Source organism: Echinops telfairi, unplaced genomic scaffold, assembly GCF_000313985.2.
Source record: "Echinops telfairi isolate 266 unplaced genomic scaffold, ASM31398v2 ScPeMD7_5805;HRSCAF=6673, whole genome shotgun sequence".
Taxonomy (NCBI): domain Eukaryota; kingdom Metazoa; phylum Chordata; class Mammalia; order Afrosoricida; family Tenrecidae; genus Echinops; species Echinops telfairi.
Window position 1 is genome coordinate 2,108,596 of NW_022109704.1, and position 10,604 is coordinate 2,119,199.

Genomic DNA, 10,604 nt, shown 5'->3' on the forward strand with positions numbered 1-10,604 from the left:
CCTGCTCCCCCGCTTTTCATGAACCCTTGATAATTTATAAATTATTTTTTTGATAATTTATAAATTATTATTTTGTCATATCTTACAGTGTCTGACGACTCCCCTCACCCCCTTTACTGTTGTCCAGCCCCCACATGTCACTTTTTGTAAAGCATTTTCTGTATCACATTTTATGACTAAATCTAGATAATAGGATTAGGTTGATTTTTGTAACTTGTAAGTTTCTATTTCCCTTATCTAAACAAAGTTTCTATAACAAATATTTTCGATGTATATATTATGTAGAAAAATTAGTAAAAGAAAATGAAAACACAGGATGACTTTATTGTTGTTTTTGCATTTCTCCCAGAAACCTACTAAACAGCCCCCACACAGACAGTCATCACTGCCCCCTCCTCCACGTTAACACTAGCTCATGACACATGATGCTGCTATAGAGACATGCTGGAAAGAAAATGCCTAGAATACTGCTGACAATTTCAAACTACAGATGAGCATGATTCCTATATACCCACACCCTCTTCCTCAATTACACGTTACACTCTGAGATGCCTACATCACTTGAAACAAATCTATATTCATACCTATAAGAGGCTCTTCCTGTACAAGTGTATCTTTCGTATCCTTCTGAAAATCAGTATCTTCCTACAAAACAGGAGTATCTAATTTTAGCATACCTTCTGAATGTCAAGAATTAAAAAATCTAAAAGCCCTAGCCTTAAAATTCTGAAAATAAGCTGGGGAACCTTTAAGATTACTAAAAGAATCCCAGAACAGCTAGGCCAGTCAAGACAAGGGCCAAAGGGAAAGCAACCGAGTCAACACTTGTTCAAAGTCAAAGTTGAATCATCACACTGTGCCACAGAAAATTGTTCTGAATAACCTGGTGTCAGTTTTAAGGCAATACTTCATTTTAGTCCTTGGTCTCAACCTGAATTGTCTTGGGAAAGAAAAAGTACTTGCCACTTGGTAAAACACTACTGTGACTCTGCTACAGCGAGAGAATAAATTTGCCTGCTAGTACTAAGCCACTGGAGACTAAAATTCACTGTTGAAAGGCAGATGAAAATGGCAAATGACAAATTATTAATATAGTTCTGAGAAGTGTGACAAAGGCAAACTTCAGAAGGAAAAAGGAGAAGAACTCTAGAAGAAGAGATCATTGGAACAAAGAGATTTTCAGATAGTGGATAGCTCTGAAGTAAGAGTGTTTCTCCCTAGTGCATGGAACAAAACCAAGTTGGCCTTAATGTCAGAGCCTCTCCCTGTGCTTTCAGAGCAGAAGCATTTCCTTCTGGCAGGAGATGACATCATCTACCAGATGAGAAACTTAAGAGGCAGTGTATGACTGACTTCAATGTTTGAAGTACATATATAATTTGGGGACGCTAAGGCTTACCGGATGTGCATTCCTCAGACAACTGTTTTGCATGAACAAGTCATAGAAGCAGCAGTCCCTATACTCAGCTCAATCATGACCTATAAACATTACTACATAATGTACCAGTAATTCTACATAGAGCACAAAGTGATAAGCAGTCTTCTTAGAAGCAAATTAACTTTTAGGGGGGTCTTGGTTGATAAGATTGAGAAACAGACACATCTAGTTAATTTGGAATACTGCAATCCATTCTAAGTATACCCCCGCAGGTGGGAGGCACAGTATGTTCTCCATATGAAACTACTCTGAAATATCAGTACTGTGGAACACACAACTCTAACAGGGTTAAAAAAAAAAAAAAAAAACTACCATCAGTAATAAGGGCTGAACAGAGCCAATTAGGAAACCCAAGCCACATCAGAAAAAGGCTAAATTTTTCTTAGCATATGTTGATTTTCCCCAAAGTTCTTCTAAGAAAAAGTTTGAAAGGCAAAGATCATCCTGTAAAAACCTTGAAGGTACGGCACCTTAATCTACAGGCCCTGAGATCTACTGAGCCAACCCAAAGCAACGCAGCAAGGAATGAGCCACACCTTTACCAGGACTCCTCCGGATGGCACACAGCCCTCACACATCTTCTTCCCCAGGAGTGATAAACACACACGCTCAGGCCAGTTTCCTCATTTGGATAACAAAAGAGTTAAAACATCTCAACACTGCCTTCTAGTGATACTGTTAAGGTTCCCAGGCTTCAAATAGGCCTTGGCATCAAAACTGTGGTTACAGTGAAGAAAAAACAGCCAAAGTCCTTCTTTACAAGACTTGGGTCTCCTAGATAAACTGGACATGGTCAAGAGGCATTTGAAATTTGACAGAGTTCTACCTCCCAATTCTCTTTCCACACCTGACTCCATTTATCTTGAAAAAGTAATAAATCCTGCTGAATTAGAAAATACCGATTTAAGCAGGGAAAGTTTAACTTTAATGAGTAACATAATGAGTACTGCCCCCCAAAAGTGCCCTTCCAGGCAATTAGTCCCTTCAAGGAAAAAGTGATATGGCCAAGTTACTTCCCGGCCATCAGGTCCCCCTTGAGGGCCTGGAAGTTTACCAGGTGTGTTTATCTGCTCTGTATACCAGAAAGCTAACTACTACTCTCTATTTGTTGTTAGTGTTAGTCACCGTCAAGTTGGTTTTGACTCATGGTGACCCCAAGTGTGCAAAGAACTTCATTCAGCACAGAGCTCTCAATCAAGCCTGTAAACTTTTAAAGATAAGATTGTCAGATCTATCTTCTAAGGATTCTAGGTGGATTAGAATCACCAAATCTTCCTGCTGGTCAAGCACTTCACCCTTTGTGCTACCCAGGGACTCCTCTCAGTATTTATATACTCAAAAAAATCAAACTCACTGCCATCAAGTCAATTCTGACTTGTGACAACCCTCATAGGACAGGATGGAACTGCCTCTGTGGGTTCCCGGATTGGTAACGTTTTATGGTAGTAGAAAAGCTCGGTGAGGGAGGGGAAAAATGAGGACCTAATGCTGGGGGTTTAAGTGGAGAGGAAATGTTTTGAGAATAATGAGGGCAATGAATGTACAAATGCGCTTTACACAATTGATGTGTGTATGGATTGTGATAAGAGTTGTATGAGCCCCTAATAAAATTATTTAAAAAAAGAAAGAAAAGAAAACCTCATCTTTCTCCCATGGAGCCAGATATTTATATATCCTAGAATTTTAAAAAAAATTGCCTATTCTATTCCCAGAGCTTCTGCCTATCTCTCATTGAACCCACCCCATCAACCTCATTAATCCTCTGGAATAGTGTTTTCTGGGTTTATTCCATATTGCTCAGTTAAGTACCCAAGTCAAATCTTGAGAAATATTTGACTCCCTAGAAGGAATCTGCCCTCCCTCATTTTTGATAAAATCTTCTTCATATCCCAACAAGAAGACTTTCTAAGATGCAGATGTTTATAAATTAACATTATATGCAGTTATTACAAATAAACAAGATCAGAATTTATCAGGAAGGAGAAAAAATATGACTGGAAAAAAGGTATTAAAAGATGGAATGGCTAATAGAAAAATTTCACTTAAACAAACAGATAAGATATGCTCACCACATATATGGAAACATTCTTTGGTTGGAAAAGGCGGGGAGGGGGGGGGGGAAATAATAAGGGAAATGTGCTCCAAAGGGGTTTCCTATGGGGAAACACCCACCCAAAGCCGCTAAAACGGAATGGTGGCTGGGTTTGAAACCCATAAAACAAATATCCCCTCTCCCAGGCTATCAGGTAGAGGCTATCAGCCTTTCCTGAAGTGATGCCAGCAAAAGGAGAGGAGACATCACAATGCTGGTCTCGTTACCTCATGTTGAATAAAAATACACCAAAATTCTAGGAAGTGAAGTGCTCATCTAAATAATCACCCACCCTTTCCTCAGTTCTACCTCTGGTCGAGTGTTATTGTTGTCACTCACATTACAGGTTATAGTTTCCATTGTATTATCAAGGAAAAGCAAGCTAATAAAATATGTAATATTTATTAGGCAGTACATATTTGGGCAAAGGTATCTTAAATTTTATATCAGCCCAGAAAAGCACAGAGAAATTTACAAACAAAAGTTACTATTTTCATTTTCAAAGCTAACTTTAACCACACATCACTAATAAACATCAAGATAACTGGGGAAAAGGAACTGACACCAGGGGCTCAAGTAGAAAGCAAATGTTTTGAGAATGATGATGGCAACACATGTGCTGGACACAATGTGTGTATGTATGGATTGTGATAGGAATTGTACGAGTCCCCAATAAAATGATTTTTTAAAATAATAATAAAATTAAAAAGAAGAAAAGGAAAAAATAAAAGAAAATTGGATCCTCATAAGATTAGTCAGAGGTCCTCGAATGGGAGAAAAAGGTAGACCACTCAAAGTAATAATAATAAAGACCAGGCTTATTGTTCTGATAAGAAACTGGAGGAAGCCCTGAAATTAGGGCCTACAGGTTTCCTTCAAGCCTGGGACCAACCTCATCCTGCCACTCACCTGCCTCCATACCCTACTCAACTTTTAGCCAAAAGATAGACAAGCCTATAAGGTGAACAATAACACTAAGGAGGCATGCATTCCTTTAACAATTAACTACAGGAGATCAAAAGGGCAGTATTTGCCCAGGGATAAAGCTCAGAAGGCAAGAAAGGATAAGAATGGTCAAATGAAAAAGGTAAACATGGGGAGAAAATAAGAAGATTGCTATTACATTGTGGGGATTGCAATCAACATTACAAAACAAAATAAGTTAATTGTAAAATGGAAAAATCAATCTTTACTATAAACTTTCACCCAAATCACAATTAAAACAAAACAAAGGCTAGTTGTACATAAGTACTCTGGCACTGTGCTTATTAAGCAGCCACAGCAGAAACAGTTCATGAAAAAAAAAAAAATCTGACTTTAAACCTTAAATAGTTTTGCGGTAGTAGAATCTATCACAGAAGAGATAGGGAGAGGGAGAGTTTCAAACCTCTCTGTGGAGTGAGCAGACAACAAAGTCTCCTCCTAAAATGAGATTCTAACTCCATGATATTCTGATCTATCTTCTAGTTACAAATTTCATTTTCTCATGCAAACCGAGTGACAAGAACCCCTATCATTTGGAGTTATCAGATCACAGCATCATTTACTTGTGGGGCACTGCTGGGAAGTACAAAGCATCTGAATAAACTGATGATGCTGGCCCTAAGATAAAAGTCTCAAGCAAAAATAATTCACACCATGTCCCCTGGAGTTTCCCTCAGCAGTTAAAAAAAAAAAAGGTGGAGAAAAACTGTAAAATTATCTCCAAATCATTTGTGCTCATGATACAATCGTTTATGTAAAAGGTGACAATTATGACATTTTGATCTGAAGCAGAAGGAGATGGCAGCTTGTGGTCATCTAAGGTTTCAAGTGCTTTCTTTTCCTTGGGAGTCAAACGTGATTTTATCACACAGCTCTTATTTCAGGGGAATAGTGTTCACCTTAACATTCTAACTTTCCTTCAACTCCTCCATGAACTACAAATCTAGTCTCTAAAACAGACACTCTTTATTTCCTTCACAGTAATAGGAGGAGGGCTCAGTAGCTGAATTTCAAACTCTCTCTCCATGAACTATAGAAAGTTTAATAGTGAAACAGGCTCTCTGCACACTCGTGTGACAGATGGCCACGCTGTCAGCAGCAGCTCATCAGGGCTGATTTTAGTATTAACTGTTGTTATTGTCCAAATGATGAAGATGAAGGAGAAAAGAAAGAAAGGAATAAATTATCTTTACACACACAAAAAGCTGAGACTAGGTGGCAAATTGCATCACCTTTTATTAACAACCATGGTGTGAGCAGCAGCGCATGATGCTTAACAGATCGTCATTTATAGTTGCCTGACCCCCATACCCACCCCAAAACCAGACATGGTAATTACTGTAAAAGAAAAGGATGTTAAACATCTCTTAGAGCTTATGATTGGTCTACCCTCTATATTTCAGGTGCCGGCAATTTAAAAGACCGGCCCAACCTTAAGGGTCAAACAACTAGGCTCACAGTCACTGAGTTAATTCTGACTCACAGTGACCACAGGGCAAGGGGTTGATATTGACAGAGAAAAACTCTTCTAAATAACCTCTCCTTCCTAATTTGAATGTCAAAAGATTTTGAATTCCCAAAGGTTAGGAGTGGATTCTCTAAAATGGATGTCAGCAATCTGTCACTGGAACCTTAACATTGTGTATCTATTTTCAACACTGCAAGAGAACCCTGCCTTTAGGATTTCAGAGTTTTACTAAAATTTAAGTGGAGTTCAGCTAAATATCTAATAAATTGGTTTTAGGATGGTTAAAACAAATCCACACATTGAATTTATACAAAGCTAGCCTTCTAGGATTTAATAATTTCAGCAACCACAAACCATCTCATTCCTGCCAACTTCCCAATTCCCTGATGTCACCCAGAGACGGGCTCTCCTCCAATCAAAGACAAAAGCTTGTCTAACAGACTCTTCTGCATCAGGATCAAACATCATGTCCTTTTCGAAAACATATCCTTGAAAGGAAAAATGTTGTTGAATTCACTAAGCCAATGCCCAAGTGAACTTGCAGTTACATGTGCAAAAAAAGGAAAAAAAGGCAACACTGTGTACTTGCATAGTTATCCCAAAATGTCTTTAGATATATTTAGGAACTGAATTTTTCTTTAAATACAGTGGAATCCAACAGTTTCAATTATTTACCAATGAGGCAGGGAACAAAGAGTAAGAGAAAAAGGGTGAAAAGGGAACTTAAAACTACTTATTTAAAACAAAAAACATTACTTATTTTTAATTTGGACAATTTTAAACTTTGGTCTCACATATGAAAATAGAAGCAAGGAGCTGTAAAGTCTACTAAAACCTCTCTTGACTTTCTGGTGAAAACAGTATGAAAAAAATTTTATTTTCTCTTTCTTTCTACACTGCACAGACTGGCTCGTCTCCTCCCTTCGACCCTTCTGTAAGGGGATGTCCAGTTGCCTACAGATGGGTCTTGGGTCCCCAATCTGCACTCCCCCTCATTCACATTGATTTGATTTTTTGTTCTTTGATGTCTGATAACCTGATTCCTTCGACACCCAAAAAAAAATTTTATACATAACTATTAACTAACCCTAGATTTAACAGAGAACATAAAAGACTATAATATAATATAAAAGTATCCGAGAGTAACCCTTTAAAAACATATTAGGACTATCTGAATTTGAAGTATGGGAAGATGAGGTGAAAGACTTATCAGTAAAACAAAAAATAATTTTCCTTTTTATTCTTAAGTCTGTTCACCTGATCAAAACCTCCATGAGCGAGAATGAGCCAAATTTGGAGATATGAACTACTTAAAATGAACATAATTTCTAACATCCATTCTATATTACCTGGATCCACTCTGGTTTGACAGTTAAGCTTGCTTAATACAAAAGAGTGTAACTCAACCATAAACAGAAGAGCCCTGATGGTATAGCATATTATACACTGGGCCTATAACCCCAAGGTCATTAGTTTAAACCCACCAGCTGCTCCAAGGGAGAAAGATGAGGCTTTGTGCTCCTGTAAAGGTTCATAGCCTTGGAAACCCACAGGGTCACAACGAGTCTGAAGTAACCCGATGACAGTATTTTTTGTTATTTAATGCAAAAAGCCAGGCCAGATGCCTGTTACAACATGAATTGAGTTGGGAAACATTATGCTGAGTGCAAAGCAAAAAAACCCCACACCGCATTGAGTCAATTTTGACTCATAGCAACCCTATATAGGGTTTCTGAGGTTGTAAATGTTTAAGGGAGCGGAACCCTCATCTTTCCCCCTCAGAGCAGCTGCTGGCGTCCTCAAACTGCAGCCCACCAAGGACATTTATCTGGCCCACCGGGTGTTTTTGCCCCGTTTGTTTTTTTACTTCAAAATAAGATATGTGCAGTGTGCATAGGAATTTGTTCATAGTTTGTTTTTTTAAACTATAGTCCGGCCCTCCAACGGATCTGAGGGACAGTGAACTGACCCCCTGTTTAAAACGTTTGAGGACCCCTGATTTAAACCGATGACTTTGAAGTTAGCAGTCCAATGCTTACCCAACAGTGCCACAAGGGCTCCTTATGCCCAGTGAAGTTGGTAACAAAAAAGACAAATATTGTATGATCCCACTTACACATAAAATATCTAGAAGAGTTGAATGCATAGAAATCAACGTGTACTAGTAGTTACTAGGAGTGGGAGAAGGGATTATTGTTTAGGATACACTATTATTATTGTTTAGGATACACTAAGTATCAGTTAAGGAGCCCTGGTTGAACAGTGGGTTATGTTGGGCTGCTATCTACCAGGTCAGCAGTTTGAAACCACCAGCTGCTCAGACGGAGTAAGATGAAGTAAGCCTGCTCCATAATGATTGACAGCCTAAGAAACCTTTGGGAGCAGTTCTACAGGATTGCAATGAGTCAAAATTAACTTGATAGCAATAGGTTGGGTTTGGAGTATCTGTTAATGGTGATGGAAAATTTGGCAAAAGATATGAGTGATACTTGTAACACGATTCACATAATCAACCTCACTGAATTGTTCAATTGTTCATGTAAAAAATATTGAATTAACAACTGTGTTACTTACTCCTTTGACACCCCCCCAAAAAAAAAGTCTGCTTACATATCTTCTGGTTTACCATAAGTTAGGATTTGGGCACACCTCAGGGCAAGATTGGCAGTTCAAATCTACCAGCCACTCAGAGGGAGGCAAATGAGGCTGTTTGCCCCCATAAAGATTTACAGCCTGGGAAATGCTATATAAAGTCACTATGAGTTGGAATCAACTCGATGACAATGGGGTGGTTGGGTTTAATGAGGCTGAGGGGAGGTTTCAAATTAAGTAGTCACTGTATTAAAAAAACAGGCCACTTTTTCACTTAATCCTTCAAGCTTACTTAGAACACAACATGAGTTGTTCTGGCCCTCTAATGCTTTTATAGGAAAGGCAAAAATCACCTCGCAGGACACTAAAAATAGATGTACATAAATAAAACTGCTGCTTATAAAGAAGGGAGCTGTGACTATGCATTCACTCATCTGAGCAGGAATGCCAGAGGTGGAACCCTCTATTCGGCCATTTCAAAATGGCCCGGCTGCAATCCTGGGCCCAAGGAAATGTCCACATCACTAAAACAGCCAACATCTGGCAATCGCGGAGGCAACAGTCACTGGGGACACCAGGCACTTCTGATGGAACCTCCAGAACAGTTTCTGACTCAAACTCACCACCACCTTTTTTCCCTCCTACACACAGTCTGTTGTTTTTCTTGTGGGCTCCTCCGCCCTCCCTCAATCTTTCTCAGTTTCTAACCACCCCGAGCTCTCTCTATGTCTTGGCTCCACTGCCAAGTTCCAATTTCCTGATACATCCTAAGCATGTTACCAGTTCATTTCCTATTATGCAACTCCCAGGCACCCCCTCCTCCAGCACTCAGAGCCACCACCACCCCCATGTTGCTAAGGCCCAATTCTCAGCATCACTCCCTCATCCTCACTGCAATGACAGGCTCCAGGTCACCGTCTCCCACTTAAGTCTTTGGACCCCAAGTTTCCACCTTCCTCGGCCTTCTTTTCACAATGCCCATTCCTTCTGAAAGTTAGGCAGTCTAGAGAGTGGGGCCACCAAAGGCCAGGTGTCTTGAGAAAATGGGGGGGGGGCGCCGGTCTGTGTAAGGGGTTGCTGAGAAGGAATGACACGTGAGCGGGGAACCAGTGGGGTCGACAACTCCAACCACAACAAAAGTCCCGACTCCCCAGCTCCCCAGCCACCGAAAGCGCCCCCTAATGCGTCACTACCTGTAGGTCCCAGTGCTTTTCTTCCACTTTGTTTACCCAATTAACCCCCCAACCCACTTGGCGTCTACCTGCCTCTCCCACCCTTCCCTCCCTACTGCTCGGCGCTCTCCCTACACAGGTTTCAGGACTCCGGGTTTCTCTTCTTATCCCCATCTTCCATCTCCATCCCTTCCAGAGCTCTCTGCCCGGTCTCCTCCTCCCAGGCAGCCAACGTCTCCGACAGCTTCCCTTTTCTCCACTGGACCCAGCCTTCTCTCGCTCCGAACCCCCTGTGACTGGAGAGGCTAGCTCTCTGTCCCCTTGCCGGCACCCCTCGGACGCCTCCAGCTACAGGTGCCCTCCCGGGACTTGCTCTTTGACACCCCCCCCCAGTCCTTAGTCCCCTTCCCATGCCCCGCCCTGCATACCTGCGGACGAGGTGTTGCAGGAATCCGCGAGCGAATACGCGGTCGTCGACGGCCCAGAGGAGGCCGTCGCCATCTTGGTAGCCCCCCAACTCAGCGCCCTCGCTCCCTTTCAAGCGAGCTCGTCTCCTCGGAATCGAATCTTCCTCACGTCTCTTCACAGAACCCGCGTTCCGGGGGCCACCTCCCCGCCCCCTCCGGGGCCTCTCTCGCCGACACGTCGGGCCGGCTCCCGGACCAGTTCAGGGCCGCACCATTAGGCCAGCCTGGGGGGGAGAACGCCCATCTCGCAACCCCTCCGCAACTTTAACCGCTTCCCGCGGGGCTGCTTTCGCCCTTCACAAGGGAGTCCGGCTCAAGTCAGAGGCCCAGACCCCGCGCTGGAGCCGCCCCCCGCCTAAAGGAGTGAGGAGGCGTGAGAAGGCCTGACAGC

At 41.6% G+C, this 10,604-nt stretch overlaps 1 protein-coding gene across 1 annotated transcript in view; it reads right to left on the reverse strand.

The window, feature by feature from the left end:
- PIP5K1A (phosphatidylinositol-4-phosphate 5-kinase type 1 alpha) overlaps positions 1 to 10,604 on the reverse strand; it is a 44,404-nt gene extending 33,800 nt beyond the window's left edge. The window contains exon 1 of the mRNA XM_045295679.1: positions 10,175 to 10,604. Within this exon, the coding sequence (XP_045151614.1) occupies positions 10,175 to 10,247 (73 nt within the window). The 5' untranslated portion in view covers positions 10,248 to 10,604. The remainder of the gene's footprint in view (positions 1 to 10,174) is intronic.